At 44.7% G+C, this 27,779-nt stretch overlaps 1 protein-coding gene across 1 annotated transcript in view; it reads left to right on the top strand.

Moving 5' to 3' along the window:
* The window catches only part of ACCS (1-aminocyclopropane-1-carboxylate synthase homolog (inactive)), a 293,968-nt gene that overhangs the window by 11,095 nt on the left and 255,094 nt on the right, over positions 1 to 27,779 (top strand). The window contains 2 exon segments of the mRNA XM_085645812.1: positions 10,784 to 10,843; positions 11,339 to 11,409. Coding sequence (XP_085501938.1) covers positions 10,784 to 10,843; positions 11,339 to 11,409 — 131 coding nt within the window.

Here is a 27,779-nt window from a genome sequence, read left to right as displayed (position 1 = left end):
AACCCTATCAAAAGTTGAGGAGCAGTCTAAGATGACATCAAAGCTGGACTTTACTTTTTGAAAGTCTCAGTCTGTTGCTGAGGTTCACTGATGACACGTTTGACAAACAAATTGGTGCAACCAATGGTGTTGATTTGAAGGTAAAACGGTGGTGAGTGAATTGGGCCTCCAAATCCTCCGTAATCGTGGCAAAACAGCGTTCCCAGCGTAGCCACAAACCACGACCCAGCACCCCGGATTTTCCAGCACGCCCAGCAAATCCTACAGGCAGCAGAGTCCGCAGCAGCAGCTGCAGTGAGTACTAACTAACTGAGGTATGGTTATTGCTGCCCGATGCGTTGTGCTGTTGAGGTCAGGCTGTGTTCATACCCAAACCCTGCCCGAGCCTAGCCGAGACCTAGCCAAGCCGTAGCGGCCAACTGCCGACCAGAGCTGCGATTTTCAGTAGCCGCACAACCGCACAGAGCAGGCAGGGGGCTGCACCGCATTGCAGCGGGAGTGCTGAAGCCTCAAACTTGGAGCCTCTATGCTGACGCCAATGGTGACAGTGAGACAGGGGTGAGGCAGGGGTTTGAGTGGAAGGAGTGAGGAGAACTGGCCCCCCATTGAAGGGTGCCCCCCCTGACCTACCGTTTGCCTGTTTCCAGCTAGTCTTGCCCAGTGCAGATAAACACCTTAGAGCCTCAAGCCTCGGTGTCTCAAGTGTCTTTACCTCATCTTTTCCACTAACCTTGCTAAATATTGTTCTGCTGCCATCGCGACTGCCCTGTTAAGTATTACCATTGGCAGCTGGAGCAATAGGAGCAGGTAGGTGAAGCAGTAGTATGTTGTTTGACTGAGGCCCCAGGAAAAGAGGCACAAAGGGGTTGTTCAACAGGCAAGGCAGCTGCCGGTTAGCTTTCGTAGGACGGGTGGAGCTCCGCTCCACGGTGGTGGCCCAGCTAGGTCTGGGGGTGGCTTTTGGAGTTGGGAGAGCTACCCAGCCTTATCCATCACACCTTTTATCACACAGCCCTCACATAGTCCTCATATAGTCCTGCAACCCAGTAAGCATGGCAGCAAGTGAAATCCTTTTAAAGCCACAGTAAATTTACCATAATTTCGATTTGGTTAGAACCGCGTGCTCATGCCCCTCTTCCTCAGCTGCAGACTGTAGAGATGTGGCGGCGCAATCCATTGGCAAAAGGAACTTGATAACTAACTGCCCGCAAAGGTGGCTCCAGATAGCCCCCAATAAATTAACAAGGAATGTAAGGAAGACGTTCCTGCTAAAAGGCGCATCATCTTTTTTGTGGGTCAATAAGATGCCCTCTAGGTGTTTGCACTCTGATCCCTTAATTACGTCCTCAGAGTCCCTTACAGAATCGCAAGGATCTCCTCCTGGCTCCTCAGGGGTTTCCTCTAACCACTCCAGTTCTCCAACATTAATAAAGACCATCAGGCGAAAGAAGCCTGGAACCTGCCTGTCCCACCTGAAATCTCATCCCTCACTGCTGTCTCACTGCTTGAGGAATTCAACGCTACGGAATAAGGAAACAGGAATGGCTCCAGGTGTTGTTGATGCAGATATAACAAGCATGTATACTGCTCTCCCCGAGTCGACAGTCTTGCATCACCCCAAGTTCTCTAAATTGAATTCTCTTGTACCAATCCCTTTAATTTAGGCCATTGATGACTGTATTTTACCATCAGATGCTGTAATATCCAGAAGTGAAATGGAAATGGAAGCGGATGAATGTGCTTTATTGACAGAAGTCAGAAAGACTGAATCTGAATCAGGAATGGACATGGACTCGGATAATGACAAGGCTAAGCACTAAGCAATTGTCGCTGTTGATATAAATCCGTCAGCTGAATCTGTGGCTAAAATGGAACATATGATCTTGACTTCTATAACGAGTCCCTTGAGAGTTCTAGAGCCACCACCAGGTCCCCTACCAGTTAAAGTGACCCTACGAGCATCCCAGATTGTTAACTGCAGTTTTGATCATGAGGATCTGGAGGACCTTACACTCCCAGACATTGCCATATTTCTGGAAAACAATCAAGAAATAGAGGCTAAATAAAAAATGCAATGTGTGCTAGGTGCTCCAGAATCAGCCTTGAGATTGTCACCGGATAATCGTGTTAGCTATCCTATTATGCCAGCTGTGTACAGTGGCACTCCTTTGAGTGCTTCGCTGATGCGATCTTTGGGATTATCGAATTTGGAAGCAACCTCAAATGAAAGGGCACAAGATGCCTGGCATACACTGAATGAAGGTGTTAATGAAGATAGGGAAGGGAGGGCAAATTTGGATGTCCCGCGATACAGTTTTAACAACTGATGCCTCAGTCATTAGACAACCTATGGTTCAGTCAGAGGATTTTCCCCCAGGGGAGGCTGCCCCTCAGGTAGATGAAGAGGGACCGGCACATAGTAAAACATGAGCCGAACAAGCTAGGATTTCCAACTCAATTCGAGGAGCCCGTTGATTCATCCTTGCAGCAGAAAGGTAGTGAGTTTAATCCCGTCGGGCCCTGGCTGGTCGGAATCCTGAGTACCCTGATGCAATTCCTCTCCCATCATATAATATTCTGAAAGATGAACCACTAAGAGGGGTTTAGGACTAGAAGAAGGGCACAAGGGACAGAATGGGAGTGAATTGTGCTCTAAGTGGGACAACCACAAAATATTGACAAATCAGGAATTCGTAGCTCATGAAATAAAGATAAACCCAGACTTTCAGAACACTGTAGTAAAGATATACAATGCTTTGTCAGAGGTAGGACAGGTAGGGGATAGCTTCCACTCCAACTCCACTGGTGGAGATACTATCCCTGTACGGTTAGATCTCAGCCATGGGAGGATGTGTGTGGGAGGACCTACTTTCACTTCCCCTATAGCACAAATGCCAGAGCCAGTGTCTGAATCAAGGCTGAGTGATAGGGTACGTGTAGTACAAAGGCCAGGACAAGAGTAAATACCTTGGACTTTGTGTCACTATTTGACAGAGAACTGGGCCCTTTCAATAAAAAGTTTCTCCTGCAGCTATTATGTGAAATTGAAGATCTGAGATTGGTTAAAAGCAAAGATATTGAGACGGGTGTGTTTAGTACCAAGAAGTGAACTCCCACTTGCCAGAGTAACTTCTAGCTCTGGAATAATTGCAATGTTAGCATTGGCTTATGTAGATCTTTTTAGAAAAAAAGGGATTGATGTTTTTCCATTTCAGGAGCCAGATTTTGTCCCATGTGTGTCCCATTGGGAGGATCTCCAGGACATTGGTGGAGCGTACCCAACACTAAGGAGGCTGTAAATCCGAAAGATATATTAAAATATCAGTTGGTAATACCTCAGGAAAAAGAGTGATTAACATGCTAGGACCAGTGGCTAAAAACATCATGGACCATAGAGGAGGGGAGGACGTGGATCAGTGGAGTCGGGTAGCTGGCTCCTTGAATGCTACCAAAGAAGGGAAAACAATCCCTAAGCTGCGGAGGTTGACCTCCGAAAAAAGGTTTTGTCCTGAAACATGGCTGGGCTAGGAAACCCCAACTCTTAGCTAGATGCCCTAATGCAACATGATCCAATGATAATCTGTCTACAGGATACATGGTGCTGCACGGATTTTAATTTTGCCAACTTTTTTGTTTTCTTCTGTGCAGCAAAACACTCAGTAAAGGGTCATGCAAGTGCTGGTTTAGCTATTTTACTTAGTTGCAGGATAAATTGGAACCCCCTGGTCTTCTCCCATCTGTCTAACTTTTGCATGGCCGTTAAGCTTAAGCTGGGTAATGGGAGGCTTAGTCAGTACCAGTCCCTGTTACTGGTAAATGTGTATATTCCCCCTGGGAGGGTGTCTGATTCCCTGGTTGAATCTATTTTCCCTTTTATCCATAAAATCAGTATCTCTGAAGAATGCACAATGATATTGATGGTGGGAGATTGTAATGCAAAAATCTCCAACTGTTCTTCCTTAGTCTATCGTAACCAGGAACTGGAGGATGTATGGACTATCCCTGAGCTAATGTTGCCGGATAACATTAGGTCAGATAAGCGAGGATTGATATTTTCTGCACTGCTTGAGAATGAATGATTTTGTTATTTTAAAAGGGAGATTCTCAGAGGATCCTCCAGCCTCCCTTACTTCCCACGCCTCTCGGGGGCAGTCACTTATTGACTACATGGTAGTATCTTACCTGCTTTTTGATGCCTGCTCCCAATTTAAGGCACTGGGGACAAACCATAGTATTTTATCAGTGGGAGTTAGTTTGGAGCTCAAGTCTTTAGAGCCCTGGAATTCTAGAGACGATAGAATCACGTATAATGAAACAAATGGGCGTACCTTTTGGTTGAATAAAAGTATTATATGCCTGAGGAGGCTGGTTGAAAAGGTGAGCTGTGGTCCTATACAGGAAAATCCCATTTTGTGGTAGGAAAAAAATCTTCTCTTATTTAGATCCTGTGGCAAGAAAAATTGGGCCAGAGGAACTAAGCAACCCACGTTCAGTTCGGGTGGTGATAAAAAGGTTAAATCAGGAGATAAATGGACTAGTAAGGGAACAATTTAAGCAATCCTCTCTGATTAGGCAAAGGGAAATTAGTAGACTAAAACAGAAAAGAAAGAGAACTGAGGGGTCAGAGTGAAGAAAGGTGGAGGATTCCAACTGGATCCAAGTATGAGGCATCTAAGGAGCTCCATGTGGGGAATGACTATGTTTCCCCTTCTTGTAAAGAAATAGAGAGCTTCATTAAAGGGGTATGGCGTGGTGTCGAAGCAGACAGAGACAGCCGTATAGGAGTTAAAGGGGTTTTATTGAAATAATAGGTTGGCAGTATGGGTTTTGAATATAAAGAACAAAAAGGTAGGTTCTCCGGGGTCTTGGCACGGCATTCGCCTTTAAGTCTCTTCTTCTTTCTTCAGAAAGGAGACAGGGATGGTACCTCCATACGTCAGGTATCGCTGTATGTCGATGTCCCCTAGTTTTGCCAGAGTGCAAGACATAAAGGAAAAGAAGAACAGAAAATACCCCGTAAGGAGAAGGTCCTGTCTGGACAGAAAACGATAGGGATCGAGGAGTGCAGGGAGGAATCACCCAGAACCAACACCAGTGAGCGTGTGTGGCATTTGCTTTTATTAAGAACAACCCCGCCTTTACGTGGTTAGCTCCCTCCACCCAGGCCGGGTTTTCTACTCCCGCCGTCTTTTCCCTATGCACTGCCTTTGCGATTCCGTACCTTGTTGAGCCACGTCCCTCCTGGGACGCGGGCGGCTTCTTCACGGTACCAGATCGGGTCCGGCTCCCTCTCAGGCTCTTGGCAGGTGTAGACAGCCTCTTCACCCGGTCTCTGTGCTGACTTGCTTATATCCTCGGTCTTCGGCAGGAACGTTGCAGTCGGGGGTATAAAGAAGGTCTCGGCACGTCTCTCGTCTTCTTCCTGTTCCACCTTCTTCGTTCTTGGGCTTCCGGAGGAGAGCGCTTCCTGGACCACCTCTTCCGGTTTTATCCAGTCCGGGTCTCTTGTTGCGGTCACATGACCGGAGAGCAAGCGTGTGGAAGGTGAAGTCTAAAAGGAGTAGAAGCAGCTGCTGTCGGAGGTAGGAGCCTGGAAGTAAAGGAGGAGACAGGGAGACAGGTAAGCAGGGTCCAGTTGTAGTCCTGAGGACGGAGTGTCAGTCCAGGGGAGTAGCATATCCTCACAAGGGGCAAGGCACTCAGGTGTGATGGGCCCTGATGATTTCATAATAGCGGAAATGAAACAAGATAGCTCTGCATGGGCCCAATTCCTTTTCCCGGTATGTTCGTATTGCTATACATACAGCATTATTCCATATTCTTGGACAGGAAGTATTGTGGTTCCATTATATAAAAAGGGCCATAGAACGTCCACTGCCAGTTGTAGGCAAATCGCATAGTTGCAACCGGAAAATTATTCGCTAAAAGTGCCTTCTCCACCTTCAAGAGTGGGCTTTCAGAAATAATCTTGTCCTGACAGAGCAGGCAGGGTTTTGTAAGCATAATAAATATTACCGTCTTGCAAACCCTGATTGAAAAATATCCAATGGGGAAGGGAATGGCCCAGTATACTGCCTGTATATATTTCTACACAGCTTTCAACCGGGAAGACCAGGGGACGTTTTGGAGGAAATTTGGATGCAGTGGGGATCCCCATGAATTTGCTGAGACTGATTATAGCATTGCACTCCTCAACCTGGACTCAGGTTTTGATGGAGGGTATACAGGGCCTGTAGAATATAGTAGAGACACATAATGGGCTGAAGCAAGGGTGACTATTAGCCCCTCTCCTTTTCTCTCCTTATATCAATGACTTGCAGAGTAGGATGGGACAGTGAAAAGGGGAACCCCAAAATCAGGCACAATGAAATTGCGTTGTCTGCTTTACACGGAAGATGCCATTCTGATGGGTCTAACCCCGATAGGACATCAAAGGCGCCTTAATGAGCTGGTACGCTATGCCGATGATAATTTTTTGAAAATATACATAGCAAAAAGTGATATCATGATTTTCAGACATTGGGGTGTAGAGTCAGGAAAAATATGCATTGGTTCCTAGGGAAAGGCAAAATTGATGTTGTGAAATTGTATCTGTATCTGGGATTTTTTTTTTACAAGTAGATGTTCGAGTAGTGACCACATTGACCAATGTCGAAGTAATGATATATCTCAGGCATGCGCTATTGGTTGATTCTACAAATGTTGTGGACAAAGACACTTTGCACATGTTTTATCGATTTGTAAAGTTAAACTCCAGCACAGAGTTACGCTTGTGAACTAGTGGACGAAAAGCAGTGGGTTTATTTTGATGAGGTTGAGGGATGTATTTGGCGACAGATCTGTCATTTGAATAGAGCAGCCCTCATGGCGGCGATCAGGCTTGAATTTGGACTCCTCTCGACCTATGTGTTTGTAATGACTGCATGTTTGGGATGGGTTAATGCCTTAATGGCCAGGATTAAGATGGAATATGTGCAAGCCTGAAGGGGAAAAGCTTTGTGTTTAGGAATCATGTGGAAGCTGCACTTTTATTTGATATTGGGCAGAGCATCATAGGCTCTTCACCAAAACTAGCTTTGGAAACGCTAATTAAGAAGACCATTTATGAAGTAAGTTGTAAAAGAGATACTGCTCTATGTCTGGGACATTCCGGTAATGATGTAATAGCTGGGAGTAGTATTTATAAACAACCTCAACCGTATGCTGTATGGAATCTCCCGCAATGAGTGCGCAGAACTACCCTTTTGTTACGGATGAATCAGCTGCCCTTACAAATTATAACAGAAGCATGGGAGTAGTTAGCCAGGAAAGACAGACTTTGCCATCTGTGGGGAAGCTGGGTACAGGATTTAAATCAAATCTTATTTGTTTGTCCCCTATTACAACCGTTACAACGTTGCTTACTGAAGCCATTGTATTTGAAATATGACATCGCCAAAGCCGAGGAGGCACGTAACTTCCCTCTCGAGCGAACACGTGTGTTTTAAAATGTATATCTTTTTAAAACATTTTTTAAATATATTTTAGACAAGAACTAATGGGAAGAATTAGGCTGTGGTATGTTGAAGAGGGTCCACGGTAGACAACATTTACTACATATTATAATTAGAATTGCAGGGTCCTCGTATTATACTTTTGAAGACATCATGGTATATTCAGAATAATTTTGTACCAGCTAGCTGGTTCTATAAACGATCAATGGATAAATGGAATTTTCACAGCACTTACGCACTTGCACTTTTGATATCATGTATGCTGCTATGTAAACAGTATTGCATAATGAATGCATTGTGCATCTTTTAGGCTAGTGCTTGAGTTTTATCCATGGGGTTCGTCCAAGCTCGATTAATTATTAATTTTAAACAAAATTGTTGCAGGATATCTTTGCATTTGCACTTTAAATTATCTTCTTACACCTTTATGTATTTAGCTTGTATAATGAAAAATGTTACGTCATGTCTCTGTATATTCTTCGTACTGATATTATAAATGGAATTTTAAGATGCTAACAAAGTTATAGTTTTTAGAGTATTTAAGGATATAGTTTGACCGAAACTGACATATCTGTATTCGACCATTGTGCTGAAATTGGTTTAACATTAGCATACTTGCACACTCACTTGTAGCAAACTGCTAGTATCTCGTATTGCTCAACAAAATCGATGTCTTTATGGTTTTATATGTATTTTTATTTTTTATACTGTTATTATAGCTCCGGACGATTTGTAAAACCAGAGCATCTAAGAAACAGACATAAAGGTTCCCATTTCCGATCCTGTAAAACCCGGGTACAAATGGTCGTACGGAGCGTTTTCTCCGTACGACTCGTACCCGGGAATTCCACCGTACAAACCAGCAAGTACGATTCTTACAGAAATACCATTTCCGTACGAATCGTAAAAAACACCGTACGGCTAAAAAATGCATACAATTCCGATCCTGGACAGCGCGTCCGCGACGTCCGCACGGAGTCAGGCAGCGTTTTACGGACCAGCAAGTACGATTCGTACCCACAGCACTCCGCACAGCTATATTTTTATGGGAGCCAAAAAGTGCCAGAAAAGCTAAGTACGCCGCGATGCACGGGGAAAAGGGGGCCCGGTACGCACCATACACGCCATCACCCACATCGTACATGTCATCATGTACGGTGCATACCCCAACATTGCATATGTATGAACCATACCCCTCACCCCCCGTATGTACGTGCCGTACCCCCACCCTAGCCCCGTATGTACGTGCCGTACCCCCCCCATCCCCGTATGTACACGCCGTTCCCCCAGCCCCGTATGTACGCGCCGTACCCCCACTCCAGCCCCGTATGTACGCGCCGTACCACCAGCGCATAGAGCTGGGGGTACGGCACGTACATACGGGGCTGGGGGTACGGTGCGTACATACGGGGCTGGGGGTACGGCGCGTACATACGGGGCTGGGGGTACAGCGCGTACATGCGGGGCTGGGGGTACGGCGCGTACATACGGGGTTGGGGTGGGGGTACGGCACGTACATAGGGAGCTGGGGGTACGGCACGTACGTACGGGGCTGGTGTTACGGCGCATAAATACGGGACTGGGGGTACGGCGCGTACATAGGGAGCTGGGGGTATGGCGCGTACATACGGGGCTGGTGTTACGGCGCATAAATACGGGACTGGGGGTACGGCGCGTACATACGGGGCTGGGGGTACGGCACGTACATACGGGGCTGGGGGTACGGCACGTACATACGGGGCTGGGGGTACGGCGCATACATACGGGGCTGGGGGTACGGCGCGTACATACGGGGCTGGGGGAACAGCGCCTACATACGCGGGTAGGGTGGGGGGGCCGTACGACTCGTACCCCGGGCACAAGTGTACCCGGGGTAGGGGTCATACACAGTTCGCTCCGTACGGGACGTTTTCCATACGCTTGTGCATTCGGAACGCCGGTACGGATTGTACTTGTGCGCTCGGACTTCAGTTTTACGACTCGTACGTAAAACTGTCCGGGGACGTCTCGTAGACTTTTCCCGAGGCGATTCGTATGTATTTTCCCCGTACGAATGGTACTTCACCGTTTGTACGGTACTTGTATGATTGGTACGTAAAAAAATACGTATACGAGTCGTACGGGAAAAAAAATACAGGATCGGAATCAACCCCATAGTGTGATGTTTGTGCCTCTCAATTGGTTTCTAGGCTAACATATTTAAAATGGTAATGTTATCCAAGCTCTCACATACCTTCCTAAAACATGCCTGAAAAAGCGCATAGGATTAGCTTTGTCCACTAAAACTACCGATTGTTCCAAGAGGATACTTGTGAACTGCCTAGTATCTTCATCAAATAAGGAAATTGTTCCATAAACCTTTGGGTCGACTCTGTGCTCTATTTAAAACTAAGGTGAAGGACCGACTGTCTCCTAGAATTTGGGATAGTTGATGAATCCAAGCAAGTTGAAAAATGAGTTAACTGTGGCATTAAATAGAAGGCCATATCTGCTTTGCATATACACTTGGGAATTTCATTGAGGATGGGGTCACCTGATTAATAGGTAACTTGTAACATTTTTCGACTACTGTTTCTGACAAATAGCTCAAATTGATTGTTTCAATGACATCCCATCATAATACATCCAGTGTTTAGTTGGAAGCGCTTATATGTGCAACTCGTTACTCAGCCTGTATTAAATTTAACTCGTGCTTGGATGCACCTCCTTGTAAATATGTCATATGCTTCTGCTGGTTTAGTTCTATCACCCCATCGTTTTAACTGGTGCTCTTGTTCTGTAAACCACGCAGCCCTGTTTTTTAAAATACAGCCTTCATTTCCTTTAATACTACCACCTGATCCACATTACCCAATAAGTGTTTTGAATTTCATGTCATGTTGTTAATTTGCTGTTTCAAGGGTAAACATTACAGCTAAACCAAAAGGCTGTACATTTCTTCCTGAAGAGTCTTCTTTGGGACTAGAATGGGTTTCTTTTCTATTGAAGTCAGTTGAGTTATTCAGTATGGCAGGGAATCCAGATCACTGTAGCCTGTGAATGCTGCTGCTACCAGATTTCCAGGTATGAATCTGTATATTATGAAGTTACCTGTCTTCATCCAGCCTGTCACGAGCTCACCAAAGGCACTCACATGGGGATTTCCCAGGGGCTCTCAATTGAACAGTGTGCTCATTTGGCTTTTATATTTTAGTGTGAGTTCCATTATGATCCATGTTAATGTATCTCCACTGCTGATTCTATACCACAACCCAGAGTATTATAACTTGTGTTTTATTCTATTCCCCTAGGGTATTATCAGTCTTTGCATCAGTGAAAATAAGCTCTGTTTTGACCTAATGTCGAAGCGGGTAAGTTCTGCTTTTGTGTTGTAAGTTTGCACGAGGGTCATGAGCTAAATTGAATCCTAGTCTAAGACTGCGAGAGACTGTGGTTAATTTTAACTCATGTTCCATTAGCAACCTTCTACATGCTCTCATTCCAGGTAGAACTGTCCACCCCACACTTATACTACATACTTGTATTTTACACAGTTTACTTTACCGTGTCATTCCTTTGTTTTTAGTGTAATCTTTTACTGCTATATTTATAATCTGATTATCGGTAATCAATTGTGTATTGCAATATCCTTAGTGAAAAACACAGTTAAAGCAGCATTAAGGTTGTACTACAAAACCAAATAAATCTCAGAATGAGACTGTTAGGTTACAATGAAATCTTGCCTGTGCATTGCACATACTTCATTCTATCAGCCACTGAAGAAATCTAGGGTATATGGCAGTGTCACTGGTTTCATATTTGTTTTTGTTTTTCCTCTTTTTTGTCATCACTGCTGGATATTGAAGTTGACCCAGAGCGACATGAACCACATTGAACCCCCGCTTCTGCAGTACCCAGACTGGAAGGGCCATATGTTGTGAGTAGCTGTCAGTACCTGTGTAGGTTATATGGTATACTGTGACTGAGGCACAAACAAGGTGTCTGTATGCATGAAATGTGTCCCAGCTGCATTGAGCAGCAAAAAGCATGCAGAGGTAAGAGTTGGCAGGCTGCAACTGCAGTTATCACTTGTTTGAATGGCAAAGGGATATTCTGTAGCTATCATAAAAGAAACGTTAGATTCTGTTAAAGGCATAGAGATGAAAATTAGTCTTTCTTACTTCGCTTTTGTTACATCAGCCCATCAGCCCAAAGAAAAACATTGTCGCTGTAGTCTCCTCCCCAGTCAAGACATGTAACAGACCACGCCACATACAGAGATCTGGTTTGCACGTCTTTATACTTAAGTATGCAACCGTTAACTGAATGCACTGCATCACAAACTTTATTAACCGCACCAAACAGATTATGTAATACTTATAAGCAGTCCAACGAGGGCCGCTAGAGGCCTCACACATAAAAATACAGGATACAACATTTCCCCATTTGTTAAATAAAAATTACGAGCATATACATATACACATTATAACTCCTCAATGAGTCGCTGAGATACACACACCAGTCTTCTGGTTCTAGTTGTACGAGGTAGAGGAGGAGCACCTTCATCTGGCATCTTTGGAGAAGAGTCGGATGCTTGACTTGGGAAATTAAGTGAACCTGTCTCACTTATGACGTCTGGAGCCAATGAACACTGAGGCAAATGCTTATAATGTGACGAGTCTCTGGATTTTCAGGTCGTTGGGCAGTTACCATATGTCCTTTGCTTGCCACAACTCTTAGCGGTTCAGCATTAAGCGAAGCATCAGTCTTGTGTGGCCGCTTTTGCTTGTCAACAACCTGCTCTCCTTTCTCGAAGACCATGTTTTGAATACATCGCCGCTTATTGGCACAAGCCTTCATTTTGCGAGATATGCCAGTGACATGAGTCTCGTCAGGGTCTGTAGACGGACTGGTGGTCCATTATGGTATCTTCGTTTCAAGTGCTGTCCCACATAGCAAGGTGGCAGGACTTTCTCCTGTTGTGGAATGAGGAGTGGAACAGTAGCCATGGAGGGTTGGGCGTAAAGCTGTCTGGAAGTCGATTCCTTCCAGCGCAGCACGCTGAACCACCATTTTCAGAGTACTCACAAATGATTCAACAACACCATTTGCCTGGGGCCCGAGAGTACTATTCTGATGTTTGATGTTTAAACGATTAAGAAAGTCTTTGAGCTCTCTGCTGCTGAAGGGTTGGATCATTATCAGATTTGAGAACGGAAGGAACACCCCATGCTGCAAAAGGTAAAAAGTCAAAATGTCGAGTAGGAAATGTAGACTTGCACTAATATCGAGTGCATAATATCGTGAGACAGAAATATCAACTGCAAGAATATCGTGGGCAAGAATATCGAGATTAAGGTAAGAAATATCATTTTCCGAAATATGGAAGTCATTAATATAATTTGCAAAAATTTAGGTGTCAATTCCGATCCGTTAAAAAAATTTACCGTCCGACTCGTATCTGGTTTTTTTTGCGTACGAATCGTACAAGTCCTGTACAAACGGCGAAGTATGATTCCTACGTGAAGAATACATACGAAGGACCTCGGGAAAAGTCTACGAGACTTCCCCGGACAGTTTTACGTACGAGTCGTAAAACTGAAGTCCGAGCGCACAAGTCCGATCTGTACCGGCGTCCCGAATACACAAGCGTATGGAAAACATCCCGTACGGAGCGAACTTTGCATGACCCCTACCCCGGGTACACTTGTGCCCGGGGTACGAGTTGTACGGCCCCCCCAGCCTCCCACCCCTCCCGCGTACATCCGCACCGTACCCCCCAACCCTGTATGTACAACGCGTACCCCCCACCCCCGTATGTATGGCGTGTACCCCCCACTGCCCGTATGTACGGCACGTAACCCCCCGAATGTATGCGCCGTACCCCCAGACCCGTATGTACACGCCGTACACCCAGCCCCGTATGTACGCGCCGTACCCCCTGCCCCATATGTACGCGCTGTACCCCACAGCCCCCCTGTATGTACACGCCGTACCCACAGCCCCGTATGTACGCGCCGTACCCCCAGCCCCATATGTACATGCCGTACCCCCAGCCCCCCGTATGTATGTGCCATACCCCCAGCCCCGTATGTACGCACCGTACCCCCAGCCCTCCCGTATGTACGCGTCGTACCCCCGTATGTACGCGCCGTACCCCCAGCCCTGTATGTAAGCGCCGTACCCCCAGCCCCGTATGTACGTGCTGTACCCCCTGCTCCCCCGTATGTACACACCGTACCCCCTGCCCCATATCTAAGCGCCGTACCCCCAGCCCCGTATGTACATGCCGTACCCCCAGCCCCCCATATGTATGTGCCGTACCCCCAGCCCCGTATGTACGCACCGTACCCACAGCCCCGTATGTACGTGCCATACCCACAGCCCCCTAATGTACGCGCCGTACCCCCAGCGCCCCGTATGTACGCGCCGTACCCCCAGCCCCGTATGTACGTGCCGTACCCCCAGCCCAGTATATACGTGCCGTACCCCCAGCCCCCCATATGTACGCGGCGTACCCCCCATATGTACACGCCGTACCCACGGCCCGTATGTACGCACCGTACCCCCAGCCCCCCGTATGTACGCGCTGTACCCCCAGCCCTGTATGTACGCGCCGTACTGGGGGTAGTCCGGGGAAGTCTCGTAGACTTTTCCCGAGGTCATTCGTATGTATTTTTCACGTACGAATCGTACTTCGCCGTTTGTACGGGACTTGTACGAATCATACGTAAAAAAATACGGATACCAGTCGGTCGGTACATTTTTTTACTGGATCGGAATCGGCACCTTATTATTCATTATTGATTAATTTGTTATTAATTATTATGAATCAATTGGTAATTATGTTAATTGTGTCATTTTTTTAGTAGCGGGTTGTGGCTTGATAGGGGAGTAGGGTGGGAAGTAATTGAATTTTAATAATGTATTAATATCTTTTATATAATATTTATTAATTCATGGATTATGGTGTTAATTGTGTGAATTAATTTATTAATAAATATATTCTGATTGCTAACTTTTATTAATTAATTAATTAATTGTTAATTAATTATGTTAATTGTATAATTTTCTACGCAATTGGTGGTGGCATTTATAGGGGAATATGGTGGGAGGTATTTTATTTTTGATTAATTAATTCTTTGTTAATTGATGTTAATTAAGTAATTAAACTTTAATGTTGTCAATTGTGTAATAATTTTGATGTGTGAGTTGTGGGGTTTATAGTGGTAAATGGTTGGAAGGAAATGTTTTTTAAATTAATTAATGATTTGATGTTAATTGATATTAATTTATTAATGTAAAATTAGTTACATAAAATATTTTTAGGTGTGTGTTTTGGTAAGTACAACCACTTGTACTAGACGTTGTGAAGCAGGGTGAGGCCCTCACAAGGGGGTCAGTAGGTCAGCTGGTATCAAGACCCAGCTTGGAGAGGATGGAGGCTTCCAGTGGCCCCTTGCCTACAGTTTCAACTTCAACTTTACCTACTGAAAGTAGTTCAACAGGGTCCCCGGATAAAGGAAACGGATATTGAAGGGCAGATGGCCATGGCATCTCAAGGTGCGGAAGCTAGGTGTAACACAGAGGTGGATAAAGACTCCAAAGAGCATGAAACAAGGGGGCCCTCAGTAGCTTCTCTAGAGGCTCTCTTTTCCATCCTTTCGGAGGACATCAAAAAGAGGTTCTCAGTGTCTGAGGACAATCAAGGAGAGATCAGGAACTTTTGCGAGACATTGGAGAGGAAAATTGACCTCCTAAATACAAGAACAGACACTTTGGAGAATACAGTGGGAGAATCAAAGGACAATCTTGGAGCAGCAAAAGCTGACATACTGACTCTCAAGAGGGAGGAGGTGGTCCTTCGGGATAGGCTGGAGATGTTAGAGAACAATCCCGAAGAATTAATTTGCGTATTTTGAATGTGCCGGAGGGGAGCGAGGGGGATAACCTCAAATCCTACATGGTTTAACTTCTAAAAGAATCACTGCAGATAGAGGAATCAGAGGAGGATCTGAGGAAAGATATCCAGAGGGTCCACAGAGATCCTTTTAGAAGGAACCCCAATAGAACAAAGCCCAGGAAAATCCTCATGAACTTTCATACCTACCCCTTGAAGGAAAAGATCCTCAATATGGCCTTAAAACAGAAATCATTGAAGGCCAGTGACTTCTCAGTTAAAAATGTGCTCGGATCTTGCCTGAGCTACCCTTGATAGGCAAAGGAAGTTGGGCAGGTAATTGGACAACATTGAAAAGCTCAGTGCTGTGACCCAACTTAAATTTCCAGCAACCCTGAAAATTATGCACTAGAACAAAATGCATAATGTTAGATCAGTACAAGAGACAGATGAGCTACTGGGAAGTATGGGGAAAGGCGAAGTATAGTTGGCGAGTCTATCCTGGGGGTTTGAGCACCTATTCATTGTGCTCATTTATGTGATCAACAGGGCAGTTTTCGCCAGTTAGATCTCTAAACAAGCACTTTAGTCCTTTATTTTTCTAAAATAGCATTAGAGAGACAACTATAAAAGTAACCACACAGGGACTTACACGGGGACACTTAGTTAATGGAAGTTAAGGGTCGGGTTCTAACTTCTCCTCTATTGTTCTTTTCTTTTTACCTCTTTAAAAAGGGTCACGACGGGCTGCTCCCGGGTGCAGGAAGTGGACTACACCTGTCCTGGTAAATGGGGGGGTTCTCCAGGGAGAGGTTCGCTGGGGGAGGGGGTGGGGTGCACGGGGTGGGGAGCATAAGGGTAAAAAAATAACATTTCCACATTCACCTTATTGTTTGTTCAGACTGCCTTAGTTTTATTGCGATTTAGTCGACTCACAGTTTTCGTGTTTAAACCATCATGAAAACGATTCAGTTCTTGTCCTGGAATGTTAATGGCTTGCACGTGAAAACCACCAAGGTTAAAATTTAGCAATATTTAAAAGACTCACCCGGCAGGTCATTATCCTTCAGGAAGCCCATCTTCTAAAGGAAGAAATTACCGAGATATTTAAAAATCAAAAATGAATGGACTATATGATCTGTTTGAATCAGAGTGCTAACATAAGGGGTGTTGCCATATTAATTAAAAATCAAGAAAATACCTGTATCCTAGATTCTCTGGTGGACCCAAGTGGCAGGTGGGTCATTTTGAAGGTGATTATTTTGGGCTCTCTGCTTACCCTGGTGGGCTACTGTGGCCCAAACCTAGATGACCCCTCTTCTCTTAAAACAATTTTTTTGAATCTTTTGGATTATCCAGACCTGGTAATCATGGCTGGGGATTTCAACGTTGTCTTGAATCCCAAATTGGACAAGTCGGCAAGTAGTAGAGCTAGGGTGTCCTCTAGGTCCCGGATGTACCTCCAATTTATGATGGCGCAGACCGGACTCTGTGACATTGGGAGAGACAGATCGGGTCATCAGTTAGGAGTCTCATACTATAATAGTAAATATGGCCACAAGGCGAGAATTGACTACATTTTGGTCAGCCACAGCCTGAGAGGTAAACTTAAGGATATTGGCTATTTGACTTCTCATCTGTCCGATCATTCAATGGGGTATGGATGAATCTGGCCCTGGTAGTTGGCCAGCATCACAGAGTCTGGACGTTCGATCAAACTCTACTTCTTGATAGTGAGGAGATGAAGTATTTATCTCAGGAAACTGAGCACTTCTTGGATGTTACTTTAGGCTTGGCTGTGACCTCGGTGGTTTGGGACTCCTTAAAGGCTTTTTTAAGGGGCATGATTACGAGTAGGGTGTGTTTTAGGAACATACAATATAGAGAAGAGTTGGCAAACAAGGACGCAGAGATGATGGCAGTAGAGTTGAGCCTGAACAGAGGGGTTGACTCCGAGAAACACCAGGAAAATATGGCCATCCTTTGGACTAGGGCTACAAGCAGATGGGAGGCGAGCAAGCTTACCCATTTTGAGTACGGGGAAGGCGCAGGGAAGCTCCTGACCTGGAAGGCTAAGTCTGACAGGACACGTAACCTGATTAAACAAATTGACAGCACAGACGGGGTTACTGCTTCGTCCACAGACGGAGAGACAGGGGGCGCTTTTTTCAACTTTTTTTAGGATTTGTACCAAGAGGAAAGTGCGGTGGATAAAACCGGGGCTATGGAGTGGTTGCGGGGGAGTACGCCCACCCCCCTGAATATAACTCAGCAGGAGGATCTAGAGCAGGACATCTCTCAGGAAAAGGTGAGAAAGGCCCTTCTTGACTGTAAAAAGGGAAAGCGACTGGGCCGGACGGGCTGCCAATAGAACTCTATAGATCTCTGGGTGAGGTGATAATTCCTACTCGGACACAGCTTTTTAATGAGATCTTATCTGAGGGCATAAGGTTGACAGGTACATGGGGAGACGCTACCATCACTCTGATCTTGAAAGCAGGGAAGAATCCAGCGAGTTGTGGGTCTTATAGACCCATCTCGCTTTGAACGCAGATTATAAAATTTTTGCCAGGATCCTAGCTGGCAGGTTGGGTTTTGTTGCGGGAGACATGTTCCACTCTTATCAACAAGGTTTTGCTATAGGTAGCAATTTATTTAACCTCACCTATGATCTTCTGGGTGCAATAGACTTGGCCACAACCTATTTGCTCCCTCTTGCAGCAATGACGTTAGATGCCACCAAGGCCTTCGACAGGGTCAATTGGGTATGTCGCCTGTTCTGGAGAAATTTAACTGCCTAGCTATTCAGCTGATTTATCAAGACCCATCCGCTAGACTCCTGGTTAATGGTAACTTGACTAGATTTTTTATGATCACCTGGGGCACTAGGCTGTATATTGTATATTGAGCCTTTTGTTCAGCGGTTAAGAGAGGAGCTCAGTATTTTAATTTCAAGCATGGGGGTTTGGAGAGGAAGGTGGCCCTGTACGCCAATGATATTTTGATCCTCTCCGCGGATCTAGCTATAACCTTTCCTGTTGTTATAAGGTGGGCACAAATGTTTGGGCAGGTATATGGCTATGAGGTAAATGCTGAGAAAACTATGGTAATGACTTGGAACCTGGCGGAGTGTCAGCATCAGACCAAGCACAACATGAGGTATCAGGGGGTTCGAATAGTTCAGGATATTGATAAGATCTCAGGGACCAACCTGGCAAGTGTTTCAAGGGAGTGTCAGAAACTCATGAACTCTTGGGTCCATCTCCCCCTAACCATTCTTGGGAGGATCAACTTGGTAAAGATCGGGATGCTCCCAAAAATCACCTTCCTCTTTAATGTGATTCCACTTCACTTTGACAAATCAGCTATAGTTAAGTTCCAGCAGGCAATTAACTCTATTGTCTGGGCACACAGGGGCACTAGGATTGCCTGGAAGAAGTTGAGACGCAGGAGGGAGAAGGGTGGACTTGCACTGCCGGATTTGCAATACTATGCATGGGCCTTCCAACTATCGCACTTCAGGATGCTCTTAAAAACTCCAGAGAACACAGGGGTAGGGCCATGTTTTCCACAATGCTAAAGGGTACTGGTCTATCTCAGGAGGGCTTTTTGTTTAAATTCGGAGAAACTAAATTCTTCAAAAAGATTAGGCTAAAGATCCTGTTGGGAATTGCTAGAACATGGGCTAGTGATAAACAGCTGATGGGTCTTAACTACTTCTCGAGTCTTGCCCCCCTATGGGACTCTCCTGGTGTACCAGACTGCCTGAAGGACAGGCTAGCATTACCACTTAGAGCAGCTCGGCTTAAGGTGTGGGGGGACCTGGCCCATGACGGTTCGCTCTTACCATAGTCATCACTATACAACAGGGTGGAAGAGGGCTTGTCTGAGTTTAATTACATCCAGTTGCAGAGTTGGTCCCAAAACCTGAAAAAACCCATAGGCATAGGTAACATCCTTGAGGAGCAGTTAGTTGTAAGACCGGCTGGAATAATGAGGTCTCCTTCTTTTATTGGATCATCGAGGAGGCTGTTGATGGAGACTTTAAATTCGCTGAAGAATTGTAGGGGGCTTCCTTACCAAATGAACAGTGGGAACACTTGTGGCAAACATCCTTTAACATCTTGTTTGCCACTGTAAAACCAGCCTGGCTGAGGAGGAACCACCTGTTCACGGTTCATGGGGCCTATCTATCTCCGTTAAGACTGACTAAAATGCCGAAGGGGCCCCCAGTTAGCTGTAAAAAATGCGATTTAGAGAGAGCCTCTGATGTACATATATTTAAGGCGAGCCCGGCCATAGCAGATTTTTGGGAAAAAGTAGGAAATAGCATTGCGGATATTCTATGCCTCCCAATCCAAATAGACCTTACCCTGATAATTTTCAGAATATCCAGTGAAATCACGGGCCCGCTAGATCTTTTCTTTTCTATGCTATATTGCTGGCTAGGATGGAAATATGTAAAAGATGGGTAGAAGCTGTACCCCCTATGCACTCTGAGTGGTTGTCCTCTTTGTTCGCAACATCTAGGATGGATCTGTGTAGAACTCAGAGTAAGAAAAAGAAAGCGCTTTGGGATTTCTTACTAAAATGGTCCAATACTTAGTTCTGAGAGACCTATAAGCTCCCTTTTAATGTAATTAATCAGTTAATTATTTATCTAAAAGAAAACTTGGGTCCTATGATTATGCCTCTTTGAATCTCTTCTGACTGTGTTGGGCTTCCTAGTTTCCTCTATAGGCCAACAAAAACAGTTGTCATGTTTTACCTGACCAAATGGGAGAGTGACCACTCCCTCTACCCTGGGGCCAGTGTCATACCAGCATGTTCTGGTACCAGTTGGCGGGGTGCTTCCTCCTGGTCCCCATCCAATAGCCTATGTCTCTTTAACATTGAGTAACGGTACGAACGGCTCGCTTGCCTACTGTGGTCTGACGTTAATGAGGATATTAAAAAAAATTTTTTTAAAGTTATTTGTTTGTAATTTTTTACATTAAAAAGTAATATTTTTATGTAAATTTAGAAATTTTGCTACATTATATTATGTTTCTATGTTTCATAAATTTTTATATTTTTATATATGTTTTGTTTTGGGTTTTTTTAAATTTAATTTTGTATTGTAGTAGATAATTTGTTTGTTTTTAAATTTGAATGTTTTTTGTGGGAACAGTAATTTTTACCCCTTCGCTATCCGACACTTTCCCTACTGTTGCACTCGCTGGAGTGGGAATAGTAATTTTTACCCATCCGCTATCCAACACTTTCCCTACTGTTGCACTCGCTGGAGTGGGAATAGTAATTTTTATCCCTTCGATATCCAACACTTTCCCTACTGTTGTACTTGCCGGAGTGGGAATAGGAAATGATTTCCCTCTGCTATCCAACAATTTCCTTACTGTTGCATTCATTGGAGTGGGAATAGTAAATTATTCCCTTTTGCTATCCAACACTTTCCCTACTGTTGTATTAATTGGAGTGGGAATAGTCAATTATTCCTCTCCACTATTCAACACTTTCCCTACTGTTGCACTCGCTGGAATGTGAATAGTAATTTTTAACCCTCCGCTATCCAACACTTTCCCTACTGTTGCACTCACTGGTGTGGGAATAGTAATTTTTGCCCCCTATGCTATCCAACACTTTCCCTACTGTTGCAGTCGCTGGAGTGGGAATAGCCATTTTTATCTCTTCACTATCCAACACTTTCCCTACTGTTGCACTTGCTGGAGTGGAGTAGTAATTTTCACCTCTACGCTATCCAACACTTTCTCTACTGTTGCACTCATTGGAGTGGAAATAGTAAATTATTCCCCTCGCTATCCAACACTTCCCCTACTGTTGCAATTATTGGAGTGGGAATAGTAAATTATTCCCCTCCACTATCTAACACTTTCCGTACTGTTGCACTCGTTCGAGTGGGAATAGTAAATTATTCCCCTCCGCTATCCAACACTTTCCCTACTGTTGTACTCGTTGGAGTGGGAATAGTAATTTTTTCCCCTACGCTATCCAACACTTTCCCTACTATTGCACTCAATGTAGTGTAACATTTACTTTTAAAAAAGAATAAATATTTTAATTTATAACATAATTTTTATTTTTTTATTTTTATGTTACAGGTGTATGTATATATATATATATGTATTTATAATTTTTAATATATTTCTAACATTTTATAATTAATTAAAATAATTATGTATCAATTATTATTAAGTAAATATATATGTATATTACATTTTATATACGTATGTTTAATTTACTTTTACATTAAATTTATCACTTATAATTGTTAAAATTTGCAAATAATTCTAAATATTTTCTTTTAAGTTAGATGTATTATTTAATTGATTTTACTTTATTTTTTATACATATAAAAAAACAATATTTTGTACTTCGATAATTTTAATGACGATATTTTTTTCCGATATTTTAATACTTAACATTATGACGATAGGAGGTCAATATTTTTGCCATCAATATTGATGTCCCGATATTTTGGTAACACAATATTTTTGTACTCGATATTCTGTCAGTGATCCGCTGCAAAAATACTCATCCAGCCCTTTGACTTTGTCATGTGTGATTGATGATAAGTCTTCCACTAGAGGAAAACGTGAGTACTCATTGACAACTTCCATGAGATGACGGCCATTGTTGAGGTCCTTCTCGGAGATCTCATTGTCCAGACAGAAATGTCAAAAAGTCTTGACCAGCTTCGAATTGTGAGCAAACAACCTTACACCCATATTTACTGGGGAAAAATGCAGAATACTCACCTGCAAACCCTCCGTAATTGCTCCAGTAGAATCCTCTGAATCTCTGCTGCCTCAACCATTGGGCTACTGTGAATCTGGGAAAGAAGGCACCTCAGTCCTTCTGATCCTGCCATAGGTTCCCTTTTCTAAAACCTTGCCCACAGTGGGGACTTTTGGAAAACTGACCCCCAACCGAGAGGCTCTTGGCTTGACTGACCCCACCAAAACTCCTAGGGCCAAATACTTTATGGAAGTAAACCTGGGCCTTATCCAGCAAACATGTTTACTTATTTCCCAAACTATTTAGAAAAGGAGGCATCACACAAAAGATTCTGGGCAACCAGGTCAACTTCGGATGTCTACAAGTCCCCTAAGGTGCGATCTCCTCTAACAAGAAACACCACTGCTCGGATGAGAAAGTGCTATTTAAGTTATCTAAGAAACAGATGGCAAACTGACTTCATCTGGACAATAAGCCTGGGTCGTTAAGTGTGCTGAATGTCTATGTTGTCTCCTAAGTGAACTCAAGAATCCTGTTTGATGGCCCCAAAATGTCTGATAGGTTATACTGACAGCGGTGTCAAGAGCAGTCTATTCATATTTTGGGGATTCTTATAAACAGAGTCAAGCAATACATGTTAATATCTATTTTTGCGATCTGGGCAACCTCATCTTCCAACTAAGGGGTACGCACACTGTCATGAGCCTGCTCCTGACTTCATTATAAAGGCTAGTACAGCTGTATGTTCACAAATGTTTGCCACCTTGTCCGAGAGGACCCAATTTGAGAATTCTGAGGATGATACCAGTAATCGGGATTAATCATCCGTGACCCTGCCTCTTGGAGTGTATTACACCTGGTGCTGAATGACATAATATGTCATCTTCATCAAGCCTTTGACGGGAATCCAAGGGTGTGACTTTCAATCTCATCCGTCAAATTCATTGAAGAAAAATCCTCATCTGATCCCTTCACAGAAGAGTTGAGGTCCTTAGAAGTAAATTTATAAGGGGTGTAATGGCCAGTTTGGCCACCACACACCTTGGAACTCACATCCTCCCAGGCAGAGGGTGGTGGGTATAGTCCTTTGCTTGGGCAGGAAGGCTTATTTCAAAAGTGGACAACTATTTAAGGGAGGGTCATCCTTTCTCTTAGCTTTAATATTTAATGCCACCTGCTCTGCCCTCTCACTCTTAGCATTTTTGGAGCTCCTTAATTTGTTGACCGTCGGACAAGGAGTAAAATAACTTGCCTAGGGGTCAATTTTAACAATGTTTTGCCCTGTGGTACTAAAGCTGCAGAAATTGCACTGTACATTGATGAGTCCAGAGCCCATGAAGCACCATCTTTGATGTATATCTTTTGTCACAATCATCATGTCCTGCATGGAGGTGCCTGCACCACTCATTTGTGCCATCTAAACAACACAAAACACCCTGATTGTCCAAGAGGTCCCTCCCCTCTCACTGTATGTGTCAGAACTTCTTACTCTTAGTGGCTGGAAACCCCACAACAAAGAGTTAGACTCCAAAATAGCGCTGAAAATCAGAGTTAAAAATCTGATCAAAATACAGACTGTCACGCCGAATCTAGACCAGCCACAAGTAACACCACATCATGGTGCACTCTGCAATATTCTGGAGGTTCACAATGCCCCATTTCAGAGCACTGAGTGAGAAAACTGCCTGGATCTGCAGGTGTGTAGTAGACAAATCCTGCTGGTCAACACTAATGGGAGAGAGGGCCTGCTTAGAACCGACAGCCTTGTCTATACCACTCCATGCAGCCTGAAAAGCACTCAGGTGCTGCCTCCGAAAGAAGTATTGCAGCGCTCTTTCCCACATCCATAGTCACCTGTCCTTAGATCTCCCTGAAAGGTGTTCCTAAGTTGGAGCTGCTTCCGGTGATACGTCCATCGAGAGCAGTGCTGCACAAACATACAAAGAAAAAGGAGGTGTGAATACAGAACTTTACTGAGGCTGTTTAGCAGCAAAGACAGGTTGTTTGGGAGTCATTAGATCTTGAAGTGTTGGACTGACTGATCTCTTGCCGTCATATTTTGTGTTGGTGTTTTGTTGATTTAAGGGGCGCAACTAGACCCGAACTTCAGGAGGGGGGCTAAGACTCCCAGCCAGGTCTGGCCCTAGCACTGGTCGCACACGGTGCAACAGTCTTTTTTGGCACCCCTCCCCCCTTTCCTCCTTCTCCATGAATTTCCTCACTACCACTCGCCAACCAACAATGCACCTCATCTCTCTGTAGCCCCTTTCTGACAAACCTATTTTTTTAATAGGTCTACTCGTAGTTTACTCACACTCAGTTCAGTGATCTGCATTGTACACGTTCTTTGCAGCAGGCACATTAACCCTCTGTGTAGGTGCACGGTGAGCGATGCAACAGTGTGAGAGTAGGGTGAGAGGAGTGACTGCAGGGTGAGTGAGGTGACCGTATGAATTTGGGTGCAGATGTAAGTGCAGAGTGGGACGAATTAATGCATGGCTAGTGATGGGCTTGTTTGAGTGAGATTGCAGAGTGAGCAGTGAGGGAGACTGGTGAGTGAGTCCCATGAGTACAGGGTGAGTAGTGTGCTCGTGTGATTGCAGGGTGCGGTACAGGAAGACTTGTGCAAGTGCATTTTGAGTGATCACTGTGAGTGCAGAGTGAGCGGTGTGCTCATGTGACCACAGGGTAAGTGAAGGGAGAACGGTGTGAGTTCATGGCGAGTGGCATAAGTGCAGTGTGGTCATTGTGAGTGCAGTGTGAACGGTGTGAGTGCATGGTGATCTGTGAAAGTGAAGGGCAGGGTGCATTCCCAGACACTTGAAGTAGCATATTTTTGAGGGCTGGCGTAGGGTTTCAGATATAATTTAAACTATTGCTATTATGGCATTAGTCAGGGACAGGGCCAGACTTTGCCATTTTCTCGGTGGTCCGGAAGGGTGGGGGCTGGTTTTGGACTGGTGGGGACATTTTAGGTACAGGGGGCTGGTTTCACAGCAGTGCTGCAATTTCGGCCCCCTGTTCCAAAAGCAGGTGCAGTGTTTTTCCACACGCAACCGATTAGCATTGTGGATAATGTAAAAACAAAGGAAAACAAAAAAAACACTCCTCCAGTCGCATCCTGCTGCTACTAGGCAAACTCCCTTCCCTCCCTCTTATTCCTCCCCCTCCCTGGCCTATCACACATAATCAAGAATTATACCAGCGGGTAGGTGCATCACGAGCAGATACAACAGTGATATATTACAACAATATATTCCCCCAGCGTCAGAGGCCAATGTAATCAGAGAGGCTAGAGATACTTACGTCTACTCACAGAATACAAAGCTATCCGGTCTGAGCAGCTGGGTCAGGGTCACCCTCCGGAGCTCTGTCTGGAACTTAGAGACAGACTACTAAACTCTCCCAAGCCAGTGGCGGTGCGTCCATTGGGGGCGTTGGGGCGTAGCCCCCCCCGCCCGTAGCTCCCTCGGCGTTTCTAAACTTAATTAAACTGAATCAGTTTACTTAAGTTCAAAGACGCCGAGGGAGAACCAACTGACAATCATGTCAGTCAGCATGACGTCGGACCGCCCACCCCCTTCAGAGTCTGAAGGGGGTGGGCGGTCCAGCGTCATGTTGACTGACATGATTGTCAGACCAGGGGCAACAGGCAGCAGCACAAGTGCGCATGAGTGGGGAAGGTGAGCGAATTTTCACCCGTGCCCAGTCATGCGCACTTGTGTTTGCACTGGCTTGCGCATGCCCATTAGGAGCCCCTCGGTCTCCTAATGGGCAGGCGGCGGGCGTAGCGTAAGCTGTGCCCTCAGCCAATCCTGGTGCTGCTGGCAGTGCCAGGATTGGCTGATAGGGGTTGGCAGGCCCCTCCAGTGCCGTTCGTGAAGGCGGCAAGGCGCCCAGGGGAGCAGAGGTCTGTGAGGTGGCGTGGACCGGCTGTGAGGTAAGTTTTTTGTGTAATATTTCTTGTCTCTTGTTTCTGGAGACTTTTTTGTTTGTGGGGTTCTCTCTTGATTGTTTTTGTTCTGGAGTTTGATCGTGTTATCTGTGCCGTTTTATGTCATTGTACTTGCTAATGTTTGTTGAGTTTTTTTATAAAGCCTTTTTTAAAATTAATATTTAATTTCCAACCGGGTGCTTGGACTGGCAGCCTTTTCTCTCTCAATTGGCCCGCAGAATAAGATACTAGATAGATGTGTCATCGTCCTTCTTTAGTCGAGCCAGTTACCAACGGAAGAGGGAGACATGCTGTCTGGGAAGTGCCGAATAACCGCAGCCATTAACAGCACTGGGTTGCGCTTACAATGACACCTGGCTAGACCTCGAAGTGCGGCTGAAACATGAATATGATTAAAGTGCTGGTTTACGGAAAAGCCTGTAACCAGACCTCGGAATTTTGTTGACGTGACCGGCTCTGATTAGGGAAGTGGCGGATTGGGGGGGGGTGCAAATACTACTGAGCACAATTGGAATTGTCCAAAATGAATACCGCGCTAGTCGAGAAAGATCAAAATACCGCTCTAATAGGACACATCCTGGGGAGAGCCGAGAGTACTGCTGAGAAAACGCGGCTCCGTGGGGCAGAGGGTCGTGTACTGTTACACCTGCTGATCAGGCCTGGGAGTATTGCAGCAGCGGCTATTTATGAAAAGCCGATATTACAGCAGGTCTGAACGGGCGGGCACGTAGGTGCAGCCCAGTGAGGCAGGAGTATGCAGTGCAAAGGAGGCAGTTATCAGTAAATATTCAATAACCTTAGGCCCCTAGACAAGAGGTAGGGAAGCCATCAAATTAAGAGCCGAGCCAAGGGTAAGGGTTGGCTGTAAGAGTCAAAACATGAGCCAAGTCATCAATGTATTTGGCATGTAAATTATGCAACAAACGCCGTATGCAATATGAGAAAGGCACTTAAAATGTGTTTCTTTAAAACATTGGAATTGTTCATTTTAGTGACAATTGGAAGTGATAGCTTCTAAAGATGAACTTAGAGACATTCATGAGATATCCTGGCCCTGATGATGACGCTATTAGTGACCCTAGAAAGAGGTCAGTTGTCCTGTGGCCCCTGCATGCACCCTATGCTGTTGTTATAGATGGAACAACATTATAATACATTGCATGCATGCATCCACCACCAATCCACCCATCCACAACTGGGAAATTACTGATTTCTGAGCAATGAATGCATAAAACATTAAGTATTCCATGTCAGTGATATAGTTTTTGTTTATGTTTCACATGTTTTTCACATGTTTTACTTAATCTTGTATTCCTAAAGAGTGCCCACTATTTCCAGGATGCTGTATTTCTGTATTTTGTTATGTAGCATATTTCTTGTACAGTGCATACTTTGAACTGAGTTGCATTCAGGCATTTTTAATGGGCCACCATTGAGAGCTTTAGAGCAAAGGCTGAAGGCTGTGTCAATTTCTCACAGGGCCTGTCAGTGGGTCAAAAAGGTGTTCAGAAAACTTAGCCATCCAACCCCTGGCCTCTCTGCTGAACAATCAAAGCAAAGGTCACTTATTTAAGTTGCGATTGTGATTCTGTGTAACTGTGTGTGAAGGAGGTACACAGTTGCCAAAATATTGAGAAGGCAATTTTAAAGGAAAATACAGTGCTTACAAGTGAGTCAGTGCGTTGTGTTTTTGGGG

This window comes from Triturus cristatus, chromosome 3_1, assembly GCF_964204655.1.
Source record: "Triturus cristatus chromosome 3_1, aTriCri1.1, whole genome shotgun sequence".
Lineage (NCBI taxonomy): Eukaryota > Metazoa > Chordata > Amphibia > Caudata > Salamandridae > Triturus > Triturus cristatus.
Note: the sequence above shows the minus strand (reverse complement) of the source record. Positions and strands in the feature narration are given on the sequence as shown.